This window comes from Wolffia australiana, chromosome 5 (genome assembly GCF_029677425.1).
Source record: "Wolffia australiana isolate 7733 chromosome 5, ASM2967742v1".
Lineage (NCBI taxonomy): Eukaryota > Viridiplantae > Streptophyta > Magnoliopsida > Alismatales > Araceae > Wolffia > Wolffia australiana.
The window spans coordinates 17594926-17622231 of record NC_135839.1 but is presented as its reverse complement, the minus strand read 5'-3'; the positions used below and the strand labels follow the sequence as shown (position 1 = coordinate 17622231).

Sequence of the window (27306 nt, the reverse complement as noted above, 5' to 3'; positions counted from 1 at the left end):
CTTCAAGCAAAGGTTTACCGGCCTCCGCATCCTTGGCAGCGGCACTTCTTGTGTTTCATCAAGAGTTTCCACCTTCAAGTCCAGCTTGAACTTTTGAAAAAAGTCAATGCAAGGGTCTTTCTAGACACTGAAACCAACCAGATGTGGACGTTGAAGACCACGCCCTGCCAAAAATAGTTTAGGTGTAAAAGTAGCAGCCCTGCTATTAACAGAGCCCAGGTTGAGGGTTCAAATCCTAGGCTCAACACATTTAGCCTTAATGGTGGGTGTTGAAGGGGAATTTTAAAGTCAACGCCCTGTCAATAATAGTTTGAGTAAAAGTTTAATCCCTCACTGTAAGCTACAGCTTTTAACACAGTGGTAGGCGCAAGTGTTAATAGTGGAATTTATTGCAGGGGAACTGAAGTTATAGCGCTGACCTTCCCTTACAAGGATACAAGAAAGCATCTCAAGGACACCAATAACACTCCGGCCCTCCGTTAGTCTACTGACTTGGCGTGCTGGAAGGTCTACTCCGGAAATTGCTGAAGATGACACCATTTTCATTCATGGTATTGTCCTTACGCTGCCCCAGGGTTCGGCACCTGGAAAAACAAATAAATTACTGCTAGTTCTGAAGAAAATGAGTAAGCATGACAAACAAATGGAATTTCTACCCCAATCAGACTCAGGCATTTGAATGTTTTGAGACGGCAAAACATTAGAATGTTCAGGCACACCTGAACATAAGATTCGAATGTTCAGGCACACCTGCATTATAAAATATATGTCATTAAAAGATAATGTAATATTGTGGTAATAGATAATCCGTAATATTCAGTGAACTAAAGATCAAGAAGGTCAATCAGAAATCCAACCTCCACTAAGTGTCAGGGAAAAATGTTTAAACACCTTAATTTGAAAATTTTCAAATGATAAGAGGCACACCTAGAACATGAGATATTAATTTGCAGTAGGACGTCATTTTCATTTTATTTGTTTGCCAGAGAACGAAGTATTGAAATTCTGGATACATGCATCTCTCTCGTATTTATTCTTCCCAAGAAAGCAGAATGTCTGCTGTGAATAGCAAGAAAATAACATGAGGGCTCTGCAACATTGCACGCATTGGAAAGTGACCAAAACAGTATCTAAATTTGTCTCTGTCATCAATATTACTTAAAATTTTGAATGCCTAGGTAATGTTGATAAAGCATGGATCAGATACGGCGGTGAAAGTGATGCTTCATCCCCTACAATTATAACTACGGAGCAATCTTCGGCAAAAAATGAGAAAAATAGGTGTTATACATTATGTTGGATAGCAGGATTCTTCTTCATCTGTCTTTTATTTTATATTTTTAAGAAAAACTATGCGAAAACTGTACAAGTGATACGCTGAAATCACAATAGAAAACGAGTATCGCACATCCCAGCATTTGATTCACAAAATCAATGTTCCCATCGGTTTTTTTCGACATAAAGCACAGAGAAGAAATGTCACAAGGAAATCAGACGCAATTGAAACCAAACAAGAGAGAGCAATGATTCCAAAAGTAATTACAAGTTTAATATCATCCCATGGAGAGGATCGACAGGAAGCCAGGTTACCGAACAGTCCAAATTCCATAAGAACAAAAGAAGTGTGCTTCCTACGCAAAATCTTCAGTTGGATGGCCAAAATGGAGTAGATAAGAGCAGAAACTAACAACTAGAGTTGATTTTGTGGAGAAATCAAGCCTCAAAGATCCTCTAAATTCTCTTCATTCTGCGGCCTCCACTGCCTCTGCTGCGGCGCCTTGCCGAGCTCCACTTCCTGGGTTGTCTCCTTCCTCGTAATTCCAACCTCCTAGGCTCTTTAATGGCTGCCGAGGACTCCTGGGTGTCTGCCGGAGGCGAGAGAGGCCCAAAGGCGGAGCTCCAACTGGGTGGATAGTGGGCAGTTCCGAGGTTGACGAGGAAGCTCCCATTCAAAATCAAGAACACAACTGTTCCTTGCCCAATAACACGATTACCAGAGAAGGGAGATGCTGAGTACGAAGAGGGTCGTCAGGAGATCAGCTGGACGGTAACCCTAAGCCGGCGCAGATCAAGAAGATCGTGCAGGAAGATGATCTGAAAGAGCTCGATTGCTCGATCCGACGACAACAATCGCTGCAAAAAGTCTGCCTTTCTTCGTTGAATCAGCCATTTTTTGCTAGGGGCTTGTTCCTGCATCTCGTTTTCTCCTCGAAATCTCTGCTAGAATCGAGACTCCAAGAGAATTTTTGAGTTGGAAGAGGGAAGTGCATGTAGATTTGTTCTTGGCTGTTGAATGGGAACTTCGTCCTCAACCTCGGAACTGCCCACTATCCACCCCATTCGAACTCCGTCCTCGGGCCTCTCTCTACTCTTGCCCGACGCCTTAGTATTTAAGATCACTCCCGGAAAGGAGATGGGAATTACGAGGAAGGAGACCACCCAGGAAGTGGAGCTCGGCAAGGCGCCACCGCGGGGGCTGTGGCGGCGGCACACCCAAAATCCATCAAAACCCTAGGAAAAATTATTTTATATGTCTCTCAACTAAACCTAGGAGAAATATGCTATTTCCTACATGTCCCAGAATACATAGCAAAGCACCCACTCTTTGGGCACCTTAGATTTAGGAAATAAGGCTCTAGCTATAGGGAATAAGCTTGATGAAGGTTAATTAAGTTCTTAAATATTCTAATTTTAATTTTATATTTATACTAAGTTTCCACCTAGTCCTTAATGATATGTTTCGTTGTTACTGAGTGTGATATGATTCTAAGGAATGGGTTACAAAAGTGGACACCTCTTATTTTGTTTAGATTTTTCATAGTTGCTATCATGTTCTAGGATTCTCTGTATTATCCGAAAGCCTCTCTTTTCACTACATTATAGCTTAGGACCCATAATTATTGTCTCATGAATCCACTTCCTCAAGGCAACTGAGCAGAGGTTGATCTCAAGGGGGATCTTCTGCTCAGTCACCAAAGTTTCTACAGAACAAGAGAAGAAGCATTGCAAGGTCTTCAGTTGCAAATGGAGAAAGCCCTCTGAAATGGACTTTAAGTATTCACATATTGATTTTACCCTTCTGTTCTATCTATGATTGTCTTCCTGAATATATCTTCATGAACTCTACAAAGGATGAAAAATGTCACAAAATAACTTAAACATTTCATTGTCAGCACCTTACTGGACAATGATGTCTTTATGCTTCCAAATCTATAAACTTTGTTTCTCCCTTTCCACTGTTTCTGTTAATAAATTTCTAATCCTTTCATCTTAACTATGTGTTCAGAATATTCCTCAAAATTATAAGTGATAACGAATCCCTAAAATAAGCAGAAAATAGTTACTAATAATTTTAATTATTATTGATGTCGACTACATTTTCTTTATGCATAAAGTACCCTCAGACTTTGAATCTTCATTATTTCCTCAGTTCTTTTCTCAGCATTTTCTAAATATGCATAATCCATTCATCTTTGATCTTTAGAAATCGATTCAAATTTAGTCCTTCAAAACAGGGGAATTGGCCCATTGATATTCTACTTTTATTCAATTTAGATAAGAATTCTATCCTTTTTTCTTAAAATTCCTTGATTTTTTATTGTTTTATTTAATTCAAGTTGTAATTCTCTCAATAATTCAAAAATCAACTCGCAAAGCTTGCTGATATTATTCCTAAAAATATTTTATCTTGGCCTTGACTTTTCCTGGCTCAAGCGCGAGAAGGATCTAATGAACTAGAAATCTAACATGGATCAAATGAACAAGAAATCAAAGATTGAATGTTTGTCTCAGAGTCCCCTAAAAGAATTGATGCAATTCAACTTTGAGCGGTTTTGCCATATCTCATAGACAAAGTTGCTGAAGAATGCTTTAAATATTTCAGACAAGATTTGAGGAAGAATAGATTGATCACATGGCAGATAAGCAAGAATATCCATTCTATCCAGTTATTATCGCCATATTCTTGCTTATCTGCATATGCATCTTCTCTCCCTCATATTCTTGATTGTTTGTCCTGGTCTTCTATATATCCAATCATGGACATTATCTGATCGGAGCGCATTATACGGACTTTCTTTCTATTCTTGTTGAAGATTTACCTCGGCATTATATCACATTAATACCATCCGTAGGTCACACTATAGATTTTTAAGAATGGGAGTTTAAGAGTCTCTTTACCACCTGGTCAAATATTTAACTTCATGTGCATGAAAATACTAAGAAAATAAGTCATCTCTATCTTGCTTCCGCCCTCTATATGCACCCTGAGTTCTACAGTTTTTTTACGAATTCTACACTTCATATTTCTACTGTTTTTTTTTTCAAGCATCCCAAAATTCCATTTTTGTGTTCTAAACGTCTTTTAAAATGAAGGTAACTAACACTTCTAGTGACTTATAAAGGCGCCTGCTCTTACTCACGAAATAATGTGATTTTTCTGACATCCATTTTTGGAAATTTCATGATTACATGATTCTTTTCTGAGCTTTGTCCGCAGGGAACCTGAATGCAGAGACAGGTTCGGTTGCTCATATGTTCAGTCATCTTTAGCCAACAAATATACCAGAGGTAGCACTCCAACAATCCATTTGGAGAAGGCTGACCAGCACCAGCACCTACTCCCTTAAATATAAATTGGGACCTGAAAAAGAACACGATTCAGCATGAAATTTGAACCATTATCACACTAGGGAAATCTTTCAAAAAAATTTATCACACTAGCTAAAGACAGTATTCATGCCATTCGAAATCGATAAAAGTTACTCCCAGAATTTCCAAGAGGGTCAGAGGGGATGAAGAATTAGGTATCAGTCACAGGAAGGATTGATCAAGAGGGGAAGCCGCATGAAGATGGATAGAGGAACCTTGACTACTGCATTTCCCATTCCTTGGCTGCACTCCTAAACTGAGTGCGCACGCTATTGAAAGGGGAAGATTCAAGAGGAAATGACAAAAATAGAAACCACCCTAATGGTTTTGAGGATCGTATCACAGTGGAGGCGCTCACCTTGGCCAACTTTGTAGTCTGTTGCTATAGCAGGTGTCAATACAAGCTCCACAGCATAGAGCCCGATTACAAAGCAGTAATCCATTATCACTGCAAAAAATAGAAACGACACCACTGAATTCCTGATTTCAGATCAATAGACTCACACTGGTCCATACTCAGTTCATTTCAGCGACGAAATGAAGAACATAACCGTACTATTTTTATATATTGCTTCCAGATAGTCATAAAAAGGAGTGGTCACAATATAGATGGGATTTTCATAAGGAAAATGAAACATAACAAAGGTGACTCTCTAGAGTGAAAATATCAAAACAGAAACCCATCTTCACAACGTAATGAGATCAGAAAACTTACAGGTAAGCTAATCTTTCGATGATATCTGACAAAGTATAAGTCGCTACACAAGCAATATGATAGCCATGTTGTTTTTGCTTCGTCATATTGGAACAATACTGAAAGGCTTCCATAAAATGCCCCATGATTGAAAGCTGACGGATCAACCCCAACAATTTCTTCTATTGCCAACTTGCGTTGGCAGAGAAAACAGGGTGCCAACTGTCTTTACAGTTATTTCAGAGGGCTGACAACCCAACGACGAATAGAACTTTGGGTATCTTTGTGAACTCTGTCTGCACCCCGGGAACCTCGACTTTGAAGCCGTTCAAGGATGACATATGTTATTGCATCAGGAGTCAACTTGTTGTGTTTCATGGTTGAGAACATCTGCAATGCTTCCGCTGTTTTCCCACATCTCTCAAGACAATCCAGCAAGGTATTGTAAGTCACTAAGTTGGGGGAGCAGCCAACCAAAACCATTTCATCGAATAATGCACAAGCCATCTCTATTCTACTTGTCTGACCAAAGCATTTAATAAGAGTGCTATAAGTAAACACATCAGGTGTCAGCCCTCTCTCCTTCATTTCCTTGAAGCGCATGTGAGCTTCATCAAGTTCACCGTTCTTTCCAAGTGCACATATTAAAGAGTTATAGGTTATGACGTCTGGTTTGCACCCATCATGTTCCATATTTTCAAAGATTTGAAGAGCTTTCTCCACTTGACCCGATCTACCCAGGCTGGATATCAGAATATTGTAAGTAAATACGTCAGGTGAAAGCCCATCATTTTTCATTTTCTGAAAAAGCCTGCTTACTTCGGACGTTTGGTTCATCTTACTAAGAGCTGAAAGGAGCAAATTATACATGACATTGTCGGGAGTAAGCCCCTTTTCCTGAATCTTAGCGACCAGATCCATAGCTTCCTTTGTCTTTCCTGCATTGCACAATATCTCTAGCATGAAAAAAATTGCTTCTCTGTCCACCTTTTCATGTGAGTTCCACATCGCACAAAATATCAAGTGGGCTTCGCTGGCATGGCCTAGTCGGCTAAGTGTTTTCACTAGGTAAGCAAAAATGGACTGGGTAATGAACTTCTTGGACATCTCTACTATCTCTGAGATCCGACTAATTTTTCCTTCAACAGAAAGGCCATTCAAAATAACACTGTAAGTAAACTCGTTGGGACGGCACTCCTTTTCAATCATCTTAGAGAAGACTAAAAAGACCTTATCCACCATATGATTCTTAGCCAGCGCCTCAATCATAGTGTTGTATGCGATCAAGTTAGGTTGACAACCTTTGGCGATCATATCATGGAAGTGGCCAAGAGATTCATCAACCTTTCCCATATTTCCTGACATCCTTACGAGAATGGTATATGTGTACACATCAGGCTCACAATGTTTGCGTTTCATGTCTGCAAAGATCTGTTGGACCTGTTCAACCTGTTTAGTAGATCACATATTAAAACCAAAAAAAAATACCTATAGAGGAGAAAGCATTGAATATCGCAGAATTATCGAAACCAGAAACATATCTGAGTAATCTGTTGAATTAGTACAAAAACTAACCTTTTCCACTTTTGCAAGGGCATCCAGGAGCATGTTATAGGCAAAGATATCTAGCTTGTATCCCTTCCGTCTCATTGTATTATAGACTTCCACTGCATTCTCCACCTCCCCAGACCGAAGATAGGCCTGAAGAAGACACTTGTATGTGTACCCATTGAACCGCAAAGACCACATCTTCACTAAGTCCAAGTACCTTGAGAGCTCCCCCCCACCGAAAATCGAAATTAAGATATTTATCGTCGATATATTTCCCCTCACCCCTTCCCTCTTCATTTCATCCAGTAATTTACCAACAAGATTCACATCAGCCCCGAACATTGATACGATGGAAAAAATGCGATTGTAGGTAAAGCAATTATGGCGATATCCAGGCAACGAAGAGCAGAAGTGAAAGAACTCAATCGCGATCTTGGGATCTCGAACAGCTTTGAGAACCTCGCTCACCTCAGAGGGAGAAAGAGTTAGGCTAAGCGTTTGAAGATAGTCTGATAATTCAGAGAGAGGATCAGATCCGGCATGAGGAGGCGATTGAAGAATTCTGGAGACGCGACAGACCAAATCCCGTCGCAGAAGAGCGTATCCGCGCGTGTCGTAGATGATGTCTGGGGTTTCAATCTCCACTGCAATGGCGCGGCCGCTCGAGTCGCCTCGAATTATCCGACCGCTGTAGCTTGTTGCCATTGATCGAACAATGGCGAGCGAAGAAGAGATCGATGGCTTGCTGGAGAGGACGAGCCGCCAGCAGACGGACCTCGCCATCGTTCTCTCCAGTGGAGGAGAGTTCTTCAGGTGGCGAGGGAAGACGACCGACCCCGTTTGAGATATTTATAGGGGGACTATCCGTCATCCGTCCCGTCACTTACCGCCATCAGTTATCCGTCCCCACCTCTTGCCAGGTGTCACACGGTTAAATCTCGAGCTATGACTCTTTGCTCGGAATTGGCGTGTGCCGGCCTCAGTGCTTGGGCAGAACACTGAGCAGCCTTGATCTCTTGCAGCGAAAGCTCTTGGGATTGCTTAAGATCGCATAGAGGGGTTAGAGGAGATGGTGGTGCTAGGCACCGTCAGTGAATATGGTCATTGCATTAATATCTTAAAGATTACATCACGGATACATGGGGGAAGACGAGGGGTGTTACAAGGAATGAGATGAGGCGTCTTGCGCCGAGGTAATGTTGTCGCACCGCCTCAGGGCCGCCGCTCCGCGCGCGTGCGCCTGCTCTGCCGCTCAGCCGTGCGCTAGGGCGGGCGCCGCACGCCCGCGGGCGTGGCGATCACACACGCCACCCTGCCTTGATGATCACACACGCCACCAGCACCCGTGTCTACACTCTGGCGCGCAGTCTGCGCGACGCCGCCACATTCGACGCCCCCGAGCTGGGCGCTGCGCCCCCAGCACTACCCGCAAGAGCGTTGAGCGCCCGTTGTGCCGTCTCGGCGCTCTCTGTGTGCCACTTGCCTTAGTCTCCTGGCGGGGTGTCTCCCTACCGCATGCCCTGCACATGCAATGCGCGCGTTGCCCACGCGGCCGCTGCGCGGCATCCCGCACAACTCCGCGCGCTGCACCCACGGCATGCCGCCCAGCCTGCGCGTCCCGCACCCATGCCGCAGCACTTCCCGCTCCTGCGTGCAGCGCTTGGCGCTGGCTCGTAGCGCTGGCACCCGCGCGTGGCGCTTGGCTTTGGCGTGCGGCGCTTGGCGCGTGCGCGCACACGCCGATCAGCCCGTGCGCCCAGCACGCGTGGACCGTGCCTGATCCGTCCCACTCGGTGCGTGGACGGGCACGTGTGCAGTCTGTCGTGAATCACCACCGACAGTGGCAATGGCCTAATAGATCAGGTATTTGGATATCACTATCCATTATGACTCAGTCCTTAGAATGTCGTGAGCCAAGAATGCGGACAAACCTTCCCAATAAGCACGCAGGCCTCTGGGCAAGGAATGCCGCCTAGTTAGGGGCCTAACACCAGGGCCCAGGAGTACAGTGTCATAGTGACGGGATGCAGACGGGACAGTACTTTCGTCTGTGGACGAAGAAAATGTCCCGTCCAAGGGTTTAGACGATTGACAGGATGAAGAATCATCCGCCCCTCCACGGATGTGACGATTTTTTGTCCATAGACGAAATAACCGTCCTGCTCCAGTTGTTAGTTGACACGTGTTGTGCCACGTGTCTAACTTCGAGTGCCCTTACACATTGCCTCATCTCGAATGTGGGATGGGACGAGAATGTCTTGGACAGGATGGTTTTTGGATGGGATGAGACATTGACAAAAATATTTGGACGGGACGAACTCAGGACAGGACGATTTGGACGAACTTCTAAAAATTGGGACGTAGGATGGGACAATCTTCATCCTGTCCCATCCTTCGTCCACGTCCTGGAAAATCCTGACCTATGGTGCCAGCAGACCGATTGGGAGCCCTTGTGTCGTCGCAGTCTAGACTCAGACTCAGTTGTAACCAAAACCTAAACCTAGACCTGAAGTTCGAACAGTTGAGGTCAGTGAGGTTGAATAGCATGGCTCATATACTAATTTTAAAAGTAGTTGAATAGATTATAATTAATATTTAGGGCTAATCCAAGGGATAATATAGTACAAAATGTGTTATTAAATACTTAAAAACATTATGTACTCGCTTCAAGGGAATCTCGGTACAACTTTATCCTTCTTACCTTGCCTTGACACGGATTGGTCATCGCATTGCAGCCAACTAGACATCGATCAGGTGTTGCCTCAGGTGTTATTTACTATCTGGTATTGTGAGCCTAAAATAAGCATTAAATTTCATCATGACTAAATGGGGAAATAACAGTAAAGAAATGAAAAAAACCTTTTTGAAAAAAAATAGTACAAAAATGATGCTAAAATTTTCAGTCTTTGATTTCCTCCATGTCAACATCCTTAAGTTTTCAACTCCACATTATTCTTTGAAACACAACATTTCATAGTCATGTTTACAAGTTTAGTTTCTGCAAATATTCTTAATTTTTAAATATAATTATTGACAAAAAATATGATGCTAAGTATGTCCAACCCTAGGGCTGTGCTCGTAGACCGATCCAGTTGTGCCATGTCACCACCTAGGGGGTTTCTATGTAAAGAGTAGTGTTTAGCCGTGTTTATAGGCGTGGAGCGAGCGTAAATGTTCTAATTATACATGGACCCTACTCGCCCATGCCCATGATGCAGTAAAATAAATGATACAATAGTGTTACCTATGCATTTCAGGAGAGGGTTGCTCGACGCAGCGTGCTGGTGCCCTATAGCGATGGCAGTGCATGGAGTGTGCTTGATTCGCCCGTCTTCATCAGGTGTCAGCGTTGAGGTGCACGACGGGTACAATAATCAAGCGATAGGGCGAGAGCTCTCGCCTCTAGTGCTCCATGCGATACACCACTCAAGGGGAGCATCCTTTGATAGGGTGCGATGCCTGCGAAGAGCAGATAGGCCGAGGAGCTCAACTCGATGACAACCTTTTACCGCACGCGGGAGATCTTGCCAAGTTCGCAAGGTAGGGGTACGAGAGGTACGAGAGCACACTGCATAGTTTGCAAGGGCGTTTATTGTCTAATTCCCCTCGCGCAACTGATGATGGATGCTTGTCAAGCGGTAGTGACACCTCATGATGTTGTTCCATATGCTTTGGAGACTCCATTGGGATTATGAACTTGCACGGACCATATCGACTAACAACTATGAGTTCGATTCTACGACAATAATGTGGAGATTTCTTTCCTCGCAGAGGAGCAAGCCATTACGTACCGCCATAGCCTCGACTGCTGTGTTAGTTTGGATTCCATAGAAATAGGAAAAATCAAAAAGGATACTCCATGTGTGGTCACTGATAATCTTAATATTAGGGTTAAAATTTGTCATTGGTGATTGAGATTATTCAATAAAAATATATTTAACCGTACTTAAAAATACTTAGTTAGTGATGAGTACGGGTCGTCTCTACAAGGAACGGATAGTAGAGAAAATATGATCTCAATTGGGTGAACCATGAAGATGAGAAGAGTTATGTATACGGTAGTGAATGTGTGATGAGAGTGACGAGAGATGGTTAATTAGGATTCTACTAATTAGGGTTTAAGATAGTTGAGGATGGAGAAACAAGATGGGGTTGTAAAGACGACGTGTTAGATGGTGGATACGATGAGTAATGTAGTCATATAGAGAAGCGATAAATACTAGAATAGAATAGGTGAGATAGTGATATCAAGGAAATCTACGTAGAATTAGGTGAAGTGTTACGGGAATAAGGTGGAGGGTGTGACGGATACAATAGTGATCAAATGCGCAAATGGTATGATGGTAAAGATAGAGACGAGATAATGACGACATAAGTAAGTGAAATGATAATTGAAAAGTTGATAAAAAACTACAATTATGATAACGATGATGTCGGGAGAAAAACAACGTAAGGCAAAGACACTTACCTTAGGTCCTTACGTTCCGCTAGGATCACAAAAATTTGCGAGTGTCGGTAAGGTCCCCCTCTTCTCTATGCTTCTTCTCAGACACCCAAGACACCAATAACACACTTGATGGATCTCAAAACTCACTATCTTTCAATCAGCCCACACAAGTAGGAAACAAGTTCAAAATGAATTTTATAATGATCTAGGCCTCTATTTATAGATCAGAGGGTATGGATAGAAAGAAGACGGGAGATGAAGCAACGCTGAAAACTTCAGCTAAATCAGAGTTCTAGATAAAAATTTATGGCCGTTTGAAGTTAAAGAAATCCTAGCCATTGATATTTTATCTCTCCTCATCATCGTCGTCATTTTCCATGCATGTTGAAGATTCCAATCGCTCCAGATTTTGTGCCACTTGGTTTTCCGCGCGCATGTCATTTTTCGTGCCACGTGCACTTAGGAAGGAGACAAAAAGACAAAACAGAAAAAAAAAAAGAGATAGAAATAAAGGAATAAGGAGAGAGAGAGGATTTGCGCTGACATGGATAATGGATTTCATAAGCTTCCTAATTGATTTTTTAGATCCATTAAGAAAAAAGCTGGCATCCTCTACAAATAGAGAATGGGATAGGATCAGTGCCCCTTTTCATGAAATATTATTGGATGAGGCCTCGGACAATTGCTCGTGTGAGTGATCTGCTAAAGGCCTCCTCCATCAGTATGAAAAGGCTGGATGAGATAGGGTCTCCTTGCCGGAGATCTTACGTGGTAGTGAAGGAGCTCGTGGAGTTTTCGTCCACCAAGAGAGAGAAGTGATTTTCTCAAATGCAAACATCCACAAGAGCGATGAATGCATCAATGAAATGAAATCATCGTAACACTATGGTCAGGAAATTCCACTCTACTCTATTAATAGCCTTCTCCATAATGAGTCTGATGATGATGTTTGAACCCCGAATATGAGTGTCCAGTGATTATGTTAACTCATGAACTAGCATGATATAGTCATGGATCTGTCGACCCTTGACAAAACCGCACTGTTCAGTCGAGATGAATCTATCAAGTAAGGTCCATAAGCAATTTTCAATGATTTTGGATGCAACTTTGTAGCATACATTACAAAGACTAATAGGGTGAAAGTCTCTAAAAGCAACTAGATCATCCACTTTGGTATGTGTGCCACAAAAGTGGATTTCCAGCTTCGAGGTAAGAATTTATGTGTAAAGCTCTCCTTGATAGCTAGTATCAAGTCTGTGCCTATGATATCCCAAAAAGCTATTTAGAATTCTACGGAAAACCCATCCAACCCGGGGGCCTTGTTCCTACTAAAGGAGAAGCCCACCTCCTTGATCTCTGCTCTCGTAGGTAGGGACGTAAGTCATTTTCTTGGTTGGTCACTAAGTGTGGGATGGATTCGAGTAGATCCTCACTCACTATAGTCAGCTATGAGGTAAGGAGATAACTGTAGTACATGACACTAGCTGTCGATAGCTGGTTTGGGTCATGATTATACACCCCTAATAGGTTCGTATAATTAGGTTGGTATCTATGTCGGATCAAGGCGTGAAAGAAACATGTATTTCTATCACCTTCTCGCAGCCATTGGATATATGATTTCTGAATGTACAAAATCTCATGTCGACGCATGGCATCCTCAAGCTGTGCACTAAGCCTAAGCTTGTGATCCCCAGCTTCATCGGCCCAAGCGCCTTACAATTGCCTCTCAACGGCTGCTAGCTCCTTTTTGAGCGCATCAACTGGTGCGTGCACCCGCCCCCCCAATAATATTTTATCTCTCCTCATCATCGTCGTCATTTTCCATGCATGTTGAAGATTCCAATCGCTCCAGATTTTGTGCCACTTGGTTTTCCGCGCGCATGTCATTTTTCGTGCCACGTGCACTTAGGAAGGAGACAAAAAGACAAAACAGAAAAAAAAAAAGAGATAGAAATAAAGGAATAAGGAGAGAGAGAGGATTTGCGCTGACATGGATAATGGATTTCATAAGCTTCCTAATTGATTTTTTAGATCCATTAAGAAAAAAGCTGGCATCCTCTACAAATAGAGAATGGGATAGGATCGGGCGGCCCCTTTTCATGAAATATTATTGGATGAGGCCTCGGACAATTGCTCGTGTGAGTGATCTGCTAAAGGCCTCCTCCATCAGTATGAAAAGGCTGGATGAGATAGGGTCTCCTTGCCGGAGATCTTACGTGGTAGTGAAGGAGCTCGTGGAGTTTTCGTCCACCAAGAGAGAGAAGTGATTTTCTCAAATGCAAACATCCACAAGAGCGATGAATGCATCAATGAAATGAAATCATCGTAACACTATGGTCAGGAAATTCCACTCTACTCTATTAATAGCCTTCTCCATAATGAGTCTGATGATGATGTTTGAACCCCGAATATGAGTGTCCAGTGATTATGTTAACTCATGAACTAGCATGATATAGTCATGGATCTGTCGACCCTTGACAAAACCGCACTGTTCAGTCGAGATGAATCTATCAAGTAAGGTCCATAAGCAATTTTCAATGATTTTGGATGCAACTTTGTAGCATACATTACAAAGACTAATAGGGTGAAAGTCTCTAAAAGCAACTAGATCATCCACTTTGGTATGTGTGCCACAAAAGTGGATTTCCAGCTTCGAGGTAAGAATTTATGTGTAAAGCTCTCCTTGATAGCTAGTATCAAGTCTGTGCCTATGATATCCCAAAAAGCTATTTAGAATTCTACGGAAAACCCATCCAACCCGGGGGCCTTGTTCCTACTAAAGGAGAAGCCCACCTCCTTGATCTCTGCTCTCGTAGGTAGGGACGTAAGTCATTTTCTTGGTTGGTCACTAAGTGTGGGATGGATTCGAGTAGATCCTCACTCACTATAGTCAGCTATGAGGTAAGGAGATAACTGTAGTACATGACACTAGCTGTCGATAGCTGGTTTGGGTCATGATTATACACCCCTAATAGGTTCGTATAATTAGGTTGGTATCTATGTCGGATCAAGGCGTGAAAGAAACATGTATTTCTATCACCTTCTCGCAGCCATTGGATATATGATTTCTGAATGTACAAAATCTCATGTCGACGCATGGCATCCTCAAGCTGTGCACTAAGCCTAAGCTTGTGATCCCCAGCTTCATCGGCCCAAGCGCCTTACAATTGCCTCTCAACGGCTGCTAGCTCCTTTTGAGCGCATCAACTGGTGCGCACCCGCCCCCCCAATAATATTTTATCTCTCCTCATCATCGTCGTCATTTTCCATGCATGTTGAAGATTCCAATCGCTCCAGATTTTGTGCCACTTGGTTTTCCGCGCGCATGTCATTTTTCGTGCCACGTGCACTTAGGAAGGAGACAAAAAGACAAAACAGAAAAAAAAAAAGAGATAGAAATAAAGGAATAAGGAGAGAGAGAGGATTTGCGCTGACATGGATAATGGATTTCATAAGCTTCCTAATTGATTTTTTAGATCCATTAAGAAAAAAGCTGGCATCCTCTACAAATAGAGAATGGGATAGGATCGGGCGGCCCCTTTTCATGAAATATTATTGGATGAGGCCTCGGACAATTGCTCGTGTGAGTGATCTGCTAAAGGCCTCCTCCATCAGTATGAAAAGGCTGGATGAGATAGGGTCTCCTTGCCGGAGATCTTACGTGGTAGTGAAGGAGCTCGTGGAGTTTTCGTCCACCAAGAGAGAGAAGTGATTTTCTCAAATGCAAACATCCACAAGAGCGATGAATGCATCAATGAAATGAAATCATCGTAACACTATGGTCAGGAAATTCCACTCTACTCTATTAATAGCCTTCTCCATAATGAGTCTGATGATGATGTTTGAACCCCGAATATGAGTGTCCAGTGATTATGTTAACTCATGAACTAGCATGATATAGTCATGGATCTGTCGACCCTTGACAAAACCGCACTGTTCAGTCGAGATGAATCTATCAAGTAAGGTCCATAAGCAATTTTCAATGATTTTGGATGCAACTTTGTAGCATACATTACAAAGACTAATAGGGTGAAAGTCTCTAAAAGCAACTAGATCATCCACTTTGGTATGTGTGCCACAAAAGTGGATTTCCAGCTTCGAGGTAAGAATTTATGTGTAAAGCTCTCCTTGATAGCTAGTATCAAGTCTGTGCCTATGATATCCCAAAAAGCTATTTAGAATTCTACGGAAAACCCATCCAACCCGGGGGCCTTGTTCCTACTAAAGGAGAAGCCCACCTCCTTGATCTCTGCTCTCGTAGGTAGGGACGTAAGTCATTTTCTTGGTTGGTCACTAAGTGTGGGATGGATTCGAGTAGATCCTCACTCACTATAGTCAGCTATGAGGTAAGGAGATAACTGTAGTACATGACACTAGCTGTCGATAGCTGGTTTGGGTCATGATTATACACCCCTAATAGGTTCGTATAATTAGGTTGGTATCTATGTCGGATCAAGGCGTGAAAGAAACATGTATTTCTATCACCTTCTCGCAGCCATTGGATATATGATTTCTGAATGTACAAAATCTCATGTCGACGCATGGCATCCTCAAGCTGTGCACTAAGCCTAAGCTTGTGATCCCCAGCTTCATCGGCCCAAGCGCCTTACAATTGCCTCTCTCAACGGCTGCTAGCTCCTTTTGAGCGCATCAACTGCGCGTGCACCCGCCCAACAAGACATGTCTATACCACCATTTTATACGAAATTTGAGATTCCTCAGACTATAACTGAAGTTCTCCATAAGCGATGTAGAAATCGCTCTGTGCAAGTGATGATGCACAAAGCTATGAAAAGCTTCATGTTCAAGCCACATAGCCAAGAATCGGAATGGAGGCCGATGAACACGAGCACTTGTGTCAGGGAGAAGTAGGATCGATGAGTGATCATAATAACTACTCGATAAAAGCTCGATAGTAATAGTGCATTTCATCAGGGCAGTGCTATTTATGAAATTACGATCAAGCCACTTGTACGTACGCACATCTGCTTAGCGCTCATTGTAGCATGCTTACTTCTCACCTATATTGGGCTCCACATGTGAAGCCTGGTAAATAAAGTCATTGAACGCTTGCATGAACCTCGACCTGGGCAGTCGGCCTCCTTGGCATTCACTGATCGCTCGTATGTAGTTTAAATTCTTAGTTATATACCAAGGGAGAGCATCAAGCCGAGAGTGGGCCTCGATATGCTGAGTAAGTTCCCCCCATAGAGCCTCACGCACTAGGTGTCTATGGGACGCATAGACTATTGTGAGAGTGTTAGGCTTTGGGAGTACGATACTGCAAAGGTGACATACTGAGTCCCTTTGACAAGAAATTCCAACGAATAATCTTACATTCAAAATAGCAATAGCTTATGCAAGGAATGACTGTAGACATGATCCATTCTGAGTTTCTTCAGTATGAAATGGGTGTTACTCGATGTGGTCATCAGCTCAATAAGCCCAACCATTATTAGTTTGTGCTCATGGATGAGTGAAAGGAGATGGAACTGGTTGAGAAGGTTGCCAAATTGATAAGCCTAAATTTGGTGTATAAAATGTGTCGTTATTTTTGCTTTTAGACTTGTACAATAAAATTTATAATATCTCTTAATCACTAAATACTATGCATATATCAAGCAAGGAGTCGAACCACAGGGAGGCACTAAGCAAGAATTTTTATCTTATTTTAATTAAATGAATTCAATAATGACTTAATTTTTTGCATTTAATAGACCTTAATTATATTTAGTTTTGTTTATAATTAATCTAAATTAAGTAGAAGCTTCACTTTGATCTGAATATTTTCGGTCAAGACACTCTAGATAGGATAATTTTGATTCTTATATCAGATTAATTCCAATACCAATATTCTATTTAAGATGATGTTTGAAGACAATTTTTATGTATTAAAATTAGGAATTAATAATCAAGAAAGGGACTTTGAAATTGGACATGAAGATGCACGACTTTTTGGATGAAATTTTGTATTTAGGTTTTTTATATGTTGAATTGAATTTCAAAAAATCAATTTATAAATATAGAGAGAGAAAGTAGACAAATTAACCTAGAGAGAGAAAGTATAAGAATTTGGGGGAAAATGAATGAAAGGTGAATTTCAACCCTAATCTAGAGATCTAAAATGCCAAATTGGATGAAAATCAATATAAAACTAAGGATTAAAAGTCAGATCTTGAATCAAAATCAAAATGCAATGCTAAATTCCATTCAAATCAACTTCAATGGCATGTACATTTTGTCCATGCCTTGGCATTTTAGAATTGTTCAAGAAGAAGTTCAAAATTCAAATTAGAAACTTACAACTTTCAGTGATGAGCCGAGATCTATCAACTTCCAAAGCATCACTTGTGTGCTTCCTGGCAAAATCCTTGGGGAGAGCTTTCAAAAGTGAATTTTCCCATCTTCTCAGCCTCTGTTATAAAATCCAACCCAAAACACATAGGGGTGTCCATCTCGATCAATAGGTCGATTACCCCTTCTTACAACTTTCTTTGGCCTTTTGGATCGTAGAGGATGAAAAGACAAACCTACCCTAAAAAATTGAGCTCAATCGGACAACTAGATCTCAAGATATCGCCATTTTACTAGCGATTAATCGTGGGCGTTGGATTTCTTTTATCTCTCCCCCACACTATGGCATTTTCTGATTGGCTGGCTTGATATCTCCGCCCTCAGATCGTGTTTTGACACGTTGTTGTGTGCTTCCAAAGGCCGCAATCATTGTTCGTTGCATTTGAACGGCTTTGAAAGCGCCACATTCCTGCATCTATTCACGTTCAAATAAAAAAAAGACAAAGGGAGGTAAACTTACCAATTTATTTAATGCACGCAAAATTGATGGCCGCATGCAATCAATGCACGCAGCGAATCAATTCTAAGTGTGTTAAACACACATAATACTCCTGTTTCATAAATGCACGCGAAGATTGATTCTTCACGTGCATTTATTGCATGAAAAAACAAACAAAACAAAAAACAAGATATACCTTTTTCCTCGCCGCCCGCGCCACGTAGTTCCTTTTGAAGTAATGATTTGCTCATTATGGCATCGCGCATTGCGATGCCATAATGAGTCAATAATTCACTCGTTTGACGCATCCAATCCTTCGCCCGAATTTTTGGGTGAATGACGTGGATGCCACGAATTTAATAAATGTTATATTTTTAAAATGTCAAATGAATTGTAGGACATAATTTTTTTACTTTTAAAAATTGTTTCTTGGTCAAAAAAAATCTAAAACAACATGGGAAAAATTCCATAAAATTATTAAAACCCTTACCAACCTCTAGCCAAGTATTTTATGCCCTGCAAAAAATAATTCTTCAATGCACTGAGGTTAAAGAAATACTAAAAAATACTAAAAATTAAAAAAAATCATAAAATCATAGTGCAAGTCATTTATGTTCATTTAATTATGATAACATGCAAATATGACTAGTAAAACATATATGCCTATGTGATATTCATCATTTTAACATTATAATTTGCAATTTATCACAATCCCTCTAGAATTCCAAATAAGACTTGGGATCATGTAACTATCAGCTCGTATGGTGCACCCATGATCAACTTTTATATATGTGATCCGAGTGTGGTGTATCTAAGTGGTGACCGAGTGGAAGGGTCATGTCCGTATTTGAATACTCAAATATGGAGTAGTCATCTTCCTCTAGGCTACTGGAAGCCAGTTCTCTAGTATCCTCCTCGTTAGGGAGAGAGGCTTGACGATTGGTCCAGGGGGGAGGGGTAGGCGTCGGATGGCTAAGGGGGTGGCAAGTGGGGGGCATTGGGTGGTGAGTGGGGAGCGTCGGGTGGCGAGTGGGGGATGTCGGGTGGCGAGTGGGGGTCATCGAGTAGCGAAGGGGGGCGCAGGGTGGCGTGGTAGAACCCTAATGGAGGAAGAAATAGAGGCCTCAAATTGAAAGGAACTACTTTTCAAGCTATAATTGATGGAGATTTTGCTATCCCAGTAGTATGCCACCATTTTAGTGGGGACTCATGATAACCAATGCTAGGTTCCTTTTTGTAATCACCCACTTCAGCTCTAGAATATTTTGTATTGCAATTCTGTATATTTCTTGGGCTCCATCAATGAAATCATTACTCTAGAGCACTTGAAATTTATAAGAGGTGTATCCTCAATATTACCTAGTCCTCAAGAAGAGATTGCAGAGATGGGAAATATGCCAACAAACTACACAACAGAGTAGATAATGAAATATTTCTTATCCTCATGGGTGAAATCAAACTTCTTTTTGGATCTAAAATTGTTGGAATGGCTAAACTTTGGCTTCTCTCTCAAGTGGGATGGATATTCTACCTACTCCATTGCTGCATGTGCACCTCTAAGAAATGGTATTCATTTAACACTAATTGGTACTCTTGGGACCCATGTAGGTGATTCTCTAGTGTATCAATTGCAGACTAAAATTTATTCAATAAAATTTGATTAGTCCTCAAAATAATAGAGGCTATAATGGTCGTGAAAAAGTAGAAGTTCATCTGCGAACATTTCTAAGAGATCGTGTTCTGATAACACATTACTTATTCACTAATTCTATGATTCATTATGTTCATTTTCATTAACGTGACTATAGATGTGTGGTTATCAAACTTAAAATAATTTAATATATTTTTTAATGATATTTTTTTTTTTGGATTTTTGTTATTTTAGATAATTTTCCTACATTACATTTTTATGTTAAAATTTATGTTTTTGATTTTTATGATATTATCTTCTTATAGATATGAATTATTTATGTTGGAATATAATTTTTAAATTTTTTCTTAATTAGAATAATTTTAAAGAACTATTTTTAAAAAATTATGAATATTTTTTAGGTTTCTTTTGAGTTCGCCAAAGGTAGCCATCTGATTTATCTTATGGCAACCAATTAGTGATTTTCACCATCATTATTGCAAAAATGTGTTATTTTTACTTTCAATAATGCTTCTTTATTAACTTAACGAGGCTCTGAAGTTAACTCGGTATGAGTCCCTTGAAGAGATTCAACTACATATTGAATAATAGAATTTTTCTAACACAAGAGTACATGTTGATAATGTCTGATTTCATCATTTATGTTCAGTTGTGCACATATATTCATCATTTATGATTAAAATAGACAATTACGAGTTCTTTAATAACTCCTATGTTTGTGTAGTCATAGAGTCAAGAGACCAACTCCACTAGACTCCTTTTACTCAAGTCTACACGTTCTCACATTACTATGGAGCTTATTCAATATGCAAGACTTAAATAAAATTAAATAGCTAATAAAATCTGAATGCAAATAGCTACAATAAAATCAGCTCAAATGCATAGAAGAAGGCCCAATACGAAGTAAAAATTGATATCCATGAGGGACTCTTTAAATTCAAAATAGGGGATTTCTTACTAAGTTGATATGATGGGTGGAGACGGATCTGAGATCTGGATAAAGCAATACTGGTCTTCCAAAGTAGGTTAAGGAAACTAAGATCAGGGAGGTTCTCCTATTTAAGTTTGTCCTCCTCCTCCAAGTTGTATCTGGCAAGGAGTGATTTTATTTTTCATGACTCATTGTTCTGTTGATCATTGGAGCAGTTGACCAAGAGCTTCATGTGATCATCCATCCTCTGAGCTCAGATACTCTCATTTTTCTCTTACATTATCACTCCAGTTAATGAATAAGATTATCATCCCACCAACCATGTCCAAAACTTGCAAATATAGCAAAAGTTACATTAGAAACACTACACGACAAATAGCCATTGTTCACTGCTGCCAATGTTGGGCCTCTAACACATATTTCATAACTACCTGCACCCAAGGCCACTAGAGCACGAGCAGGAGTACCACAATTAATCTTCTTCAACATTAAATTAATTAGTTGTATTTTTTCTGATATATAAAAATCCAAAAATCTGATGATATCCCAGAAGTCTATATAACTAGAATACATCATTTTGAAATAAAATAAATATTTCCCTAAAATTATAAATCAGTTTAAATTATTTTCATTAGTTTTCTTCTGTCTAGTTGGTTTTAATTCTAAAAAAAATAGAAGAATCGTGAAAATTGAAAATTTTAGTTTTTTAGTACCTTCTGTCTATGGATTCAGCCCTTTATTCCTCTCTTCATATTAAGGAGTGATTAATGTTTTTTTGCCTGAATTAGAGCATTGAATAATATTTTAAGATTAATTTATGGTTTATCGCATCAAAGCTTAATGTTGGGTACAAATTGATACTCAATTTTCATGATGATGTAAGCCCTCAAAATTTTTTATGGTGTAACACATTTGCTCTTGAAATTATCATATTTAAATAATGAAATCTGGATGTTCATCTAAAAAATATTTAGAGGAATCCACTCTTCGTATGTGATGGAAAGTATCATTGTGAGATAGTCACTTGCCATCATGTCTAATTATTATAACTTCTTCCCAGACAATTGAATCATATCATATGTGGGGTTCTACCTTGTGGGGGAAATAATCAATGAGAAAGTTACTATTATCTTCACCTAACTTATTCACAAAAAATGGTGCCAAGAAATGAGTTTTTGGTACAAAAACTGTATCCCATAGACACACTTCAAATACTTTTATCAATTGAACACATCTTATATCATTAGAATAATGTTATAATTTTGATGTGATATTTTTATTGATATGTGACATTTAAAATATTATTTTTTATGAATATGTATTAATTATTCTCAAATACATAATTTTATCACGTGTGATTAATTTAACAAAAATAATTACTATTTGAATAATATTTAGAGAAAAAATATTTTGTCATGGATATACATTATGAATTTATTTAATGAAATAGTTATTGGAATTCCTTATTTGATTGAGCTCAAAAACATCGTACACTAATACAAGTAAGAAATCAATAAATACTCCAACATGTACCGGTAGATATTGACAGATACCAATAGGTCCCGATAGAAACAAAAAAAGCTTGTTGCTAAAATGATTGAATCATTGTTTAGTATTTTTTGCCACTTTGATGATGAGGATAAGTGAATGATGACAAATTTTTTATAGCCATCCTTTGAAAGAAATCATGAAGAGAGTATAGAAGATGAGAAGAAATATGGGTAGAGAGAGGGGAAGAACATGACATGATGGATAAGTCATTAGAGATATAGTTATTCCAAACAATCAGCAATGTATATGTGTGTTCATATTTATCATAAATATAATAGTTTATATTTTGAAAGGTACCAGTGATTCATTCATAGCTGTTATAACGATTTATAACAGCTACGTTCGGATGTAATCCTATCCCTCTATATGTTTCCTATCTTGATTGAATACTCACTATCCATTTTAAATCCTGGCTATGTTTAAACTCATATTGAATCCTAATCACATATCTTTTAAGGATTATAAGAGGTATGTGTGCATTTCTTACTAGACTAGTCTCTAAACTTAATCCTATTAGTTGAAGCTTCTGTTAATGAGGGGAAAGGGGTGTTGAGTAAGGCTCTCTGTCTACTTTTTTACCTCAAATATCTTCTGATAATAATGATAAAATTACCATTCTTATTTGGCCAAGGATATGAACCTAGTATAGTCCTGGATATCATCACAATCTAGTGATAATGAGGGAAATGATGAAGCAAAGTGTGGGAAGAATTAGGAAAATTGTGAAAAATAGGTGTTTCATCCAATTCCCACTTTCTATTAAGTTCCTTTTAGGTTTGAGGGCCTTGTTGATATAAAACTTGATCAATTCATGCTGCAGAAGACTCTGAATAGTGTCATATTGACGTAAGGATAATGATTTAAGCACTTGTGCACACGTCAAATTCATTATTTTGTAGTCCCCAAAGTGAGATTGGTTAATCTGCTCATGTATCTAGCCTCTATAAATATCCATGTGATCCCTTCATGTTGAATTTCCTCTTTCATCTTAATGAGCCCTATTACTTTTCCATCATCATCCTTCCGTCGACTATTGGCATCATGAGAAGAGTTAGAAATTGAACAATTTTTCCCTAGGAAAATTCTTTAAGGACCTTCCCTCATTTATATTAGTAGGAATTTTTCATGAAACTGGTGAACTTTAACTTTATATTTAGACATTCAAAAGGCTATTTCCCTGTGACCCTCTAACCCTTTAGGCCTATTTGTGTCTAGTTAATGATTCCAATGACCAAATGATGACACCCTAAATTCGGTCTTTATTTCATGCTATTAGCACAATTTTATGCATTTAAAGAGCTTAAAATGGGGTTGTTATCATCTATTTACATGAAAATACTATTTTCAAGTGATTTCTGATTTTTCCCTAATTTTCTGTTAATTCTATGAATTTTAAGGGATTTATTTGAGCTTGAAATAATTCTTTTTGAATGAAAATGGCAAGTTTAATATTTAATGTCGATATTTATCAGTAACGGGATGAATCAATGAATTTTCTAGGATTTTTTTGGATTTTATAGGATTTTTCTGAGATTTATTTGAAGAAGAAATGGATTTTTTCCAAGAAAAAAAGGTATGTTTATAAGAAAAAAAATGAGTATTTAAGATTATTTTTGAACTTTGAAGGGCTTTTTGTAAAATTTCATTGCAATGATACCCTCAAAACAGCTCTCAGTCGTGGTTGCAAGCGTAAAGATGTTATTTAAATTTTTCTAAGGTTTTATTGCAAATGATTTAATATTTTTTTTAATGTTTTAGGAAAAAAACCAGAGGAGAGAGGCGCAAAGGGCAGATACACAAATATTTTTGGGTGGCGTCATCTGTAACTGCGCATTTTTAAAAGGGTTTTTCTGCAAAAAGTTCAGAGGCATTTTTCAGGTGTCGACGTGGCCTTATCGTGGTCGTCGGATGAAAATCCGACAGCACTTGATGAGGATCACCACCGAGAGGTAAGTTCACCGCCCGCATGGTGCATACAATGCGCATGCATGGGCAGTGAGGAGGCGCATTCCAATTTGTTAAAGCGAAGATGAAACGCACACGGACGTGCGTAGCAAAACGTACACAATTCGCGACGTTTCAATTTTTTTCTGTTTTTATTTTCACCAGGGGGGTACGTGGCGCAACGAGAAGGAACCCACCTGGAGAAGTTGAAAATTCGCCGGCCAGTAGGAGGGCAACACATCAGCGCGCAGTTTAAAAAGAAATTTAAAAATAAATGTATTTAAATCCAATGGCTAATATTGATTTAAATTCATTTATTCATAACTTTTGATACAAAAGTCCGATTGAGATGATTTTTTTATAGGATTGCTCGTCTTGACAACCTCTTTCTATCTGTATGGTTGGATCATTGAGATCAAGCCTACATTGATAGATATAAATTAATTACTAATTAGGGGTAAAATGGTAATTTTTTCTATTTTACCTAGGTATAAAAGCCAAATTTTGAGAGGAGGGGGTCATTCTTGATGGTGCTCTATCACAGCTGCAAGACAGAAAGGAGCTCTAGCTTGGATGAACCTATCTGGTACCTTTTTCTTGTTTGTATTTGAACTTTTAGTGTATTTTGGATGATGTTTTAGTGAAATTTGGTCTTCATTCTTCTTGATCTTGGTCTGAACTTCTAAATCGCTAGGCTTGAGCGGAAGGTACAGGCCCTTACTGAGATTGAGAGGAGAGAATGAGAGATTTACCTAGCTATTCCCAGTGCACATTAAAAAAACTATTAAAAACTTCAATTTCTAGGAGAGTAAATTTCCCTTTGTATTATCTAATTGTGTAGTTATTTCTGAATTATAAGACCTACAAAACCAACCAACTTAAATCAAAATTTAACTCTCAACCTCTCTAATTGACCCCTTGGACCCTTTTCTTTGGATCAAAGAAGCCAATTTAGAGCTCCCTATTTCTTCTATTCATCCCATCTCTTCTACCCCCCTTTCTAAATTTCTTATCTAATTAGGGTGATTTGATCTTCTTTGAAGATCAAATTAACTCTAATTATGGGTGAATTACCAAGAAAACCATCAAATTGAGTTCCTTACTGGCTTCCCTTGGATGACACTCGTACTTATCACTACACATCTTAAGTGGAGTTTTTATAAATTTTATTGTATAAGCTAAAATTGACAACGACAAGTGTTAAAAATTGCATAAAATGTACCCCTATTTTTGGCTTATCACCAAATAACTTTATTAGACCTCCAAATTAATTATCTACGTCATCATATAGATTAATTGTGGATATACTTAACCCAATTGATGGGTTGTTTTTTTAGTGCATGGGGCGTTAAGCTACGCTTCATGCTCTAGAAGATATAAGTGTATTAACTAACTCGTAGATCATTTCTATCATCAGGTACTGTGTACATATGGTCCTTCATGTGCTTCAAGCTCCTAAATGAGTTAGGATATGGTCAACTGTGAAACCCTAATCAATTTTCTTAGTTATTCTGATGCATTTGTGAATCATTGAATTTTTCTTTAATATTTCATAGCCTTGACTAATGGTTCATTATATCATTTTCCTTAAGCTATCTCCTCTTAAACATGTTGGGTTTTGATGCTTTTATTGAAGATTAAAAAAATACATTTCTATGAAAAAAAAGCTATGGCCAATTCCAAATCAATCTCTAAAACACTACACATGAACTGTATCCCCTGGGGAAACTGTTCCACCCTTGCCTTGCACCCTTGAAGATTGTTCTAAAGCCATTAATGTATCTGGCATGTACAAGTATCCACACGATCAAGATGCTATTGGATCTCCACTTCTTCCACTCCAACTCTTCTTGAAGCTCTTGTAGATCTTCTCACTATGAAGACACTCTTCTTGGATGAATGGAGAAACTAAGAAAAAACCAAGGGGGAAGGGGGGGGGGACCCAACTTTGGCTGGCCTAGGTGCCTAAAATGGGTGCCCCTCCCCTATCATGGATAATGTCTTCTCCCATATTCATTATCCTATCATGGATAATGAATATTTGGCTGGCCAAATATTCAGGTCCATCGTCGTTCTTGAGTTAATATCCTCCAATATTGAGGGCAGATGATCTTATCTTGAGCAATCATTACCTTTGTGTGCTTCTTACTATATCCGAGCTAAGACTTGTTTGAATCCCATGGTTAGATACTCGTAAGTTGTAGTCAAAATATAGTTGTACATTTACGAGAGGTCCTTGGTGTCTCATGTCAATGTCACACTTAGAAAACCATGTCATGAACTAATCTGATTGACATTTAGCTATAATATCCTTTCAGTGAACTCTTTCTTCAAAGAGAAACCCACCATATGTCCTTAGTGTCTCCACAATAACAGCCAAATGATCAGTCATACTTATATTCTAAGTAGGATCAGATAATGTTATTCTTTCTAGATAATTTGATGTCCACATCAACTATCCCTTGAATACTAATATTTAGAATGCATGTTTAAAGAACAATGATCATTGTATTACGATCTAATCACAATTCACTAGGTCATTGAAGGTATTCATGGACTTCATTATAAACACCACATATAAATGATAATTAATAAATATTTCTTCCAATGAATTTAAATGAAAACATTGTGGTGTTATTGGCTTGATGTCCACACAATATTTATCAATACCAAGTGGACATAATACCATATTTACTACCCAGTCATCTCCCTAATTGAAATTCTCCCCTATTAAGGTGGTTTAGAATTTCATGAATATGAACTCATATGTAAGTCATAGTTCATATACAATCTTCCATTCACAAAGCATAATCGGTGTCTCAGGTTTAAGGACCACTTACACAATTGTGACATGAATACTTTATTGATAGTTATGTATAATACCATTTGGGCATTTAGATGGAGCAATTCAATGAGCTTTTTTCTATAAAAAGTATCATCTAATGGCTATGAGATCTCCACAATAATGGAAATGAGATCAGCCTTACTCATTAGATGTGTGAGACTACATAGTATTTTCTATCCATATATTTTGATGCCCTTATTGAGTATCTTTTAAATGAGAATATTTTGAATACATTGTTAAAGATTAGTG

The 27306-nt window shown here is 39.2% G+C and overlaps 1 protein-coding gene and 1 long non-coding RNA gene across 3 annotated transcripts; both read right to left on the bottom strand.

Annotated features, from left to right (window-relative positions):
• Positions 1-306: 306 nt before the first annotated feature.
• On the bottom strand, positions 307-2476 carry LOC144703608 (uncharacterized). 2 transcript variants are annotated; one of them, XR_013581571.1, is made up of 3 exons: positions 1544-2476; positions 657-750; positions 307-584 (listed from the first exon to the last, which is right to left on the bottom strand). It is a non-coding gene; the product is annotated as an uncharacterized LOC144703608 (long non-coding RNA). The 2 variants fall into 2 exon arrangements; XR_013581572.1 differs by having other exon boundaries at positions 1689-2475.
• Positions 2477-4391: 1915 nt separating this feature from the next.
• ABO5 (ABA Overly-Sensitive 5) lies at positions 4392-7703 on the bottom strand. Its single transcript, XM_078575811.1, has 4 exons — positions 6920-7703; positions 5366-6793; positions 5009-5098; positions 4392-4642 (listed from the first exon to the last, which is right to left on the bottom strand). The coding sequence occupies exons 1-2, from the start codon at positions 7676-7678 to the stop codon at positions 5579-5581; spliced, it is 1974 nt and encodes a 657-aa protein (XP_078431937.1). The 5' UTR covers positions 7679-7703; the 3' UTR covers positions 4392-4642; positions 5009-5098; positions 5366-5578.
• Positions 7704-27306: the final 19603 nt, after the last annotated feature.

Excerpts from the sequence above, each read along its gene's own strand:
- ABO5 (XM_078575811.1), bottom strand. The coding sequence starts at position 7,678 with ATGGCGAGGTCCGTCTGCTGGCGGCTCGTCCTCTCCAGCAAGCCATCG. Across the intron at positions 6,794-6,919 it reads CCCTTGCAAAAGTGGAAAAG|GTTGAACAGGTCCAACAGAT; the intron begins GTTAGTTTTTGT and ends TCTACTAAACAG.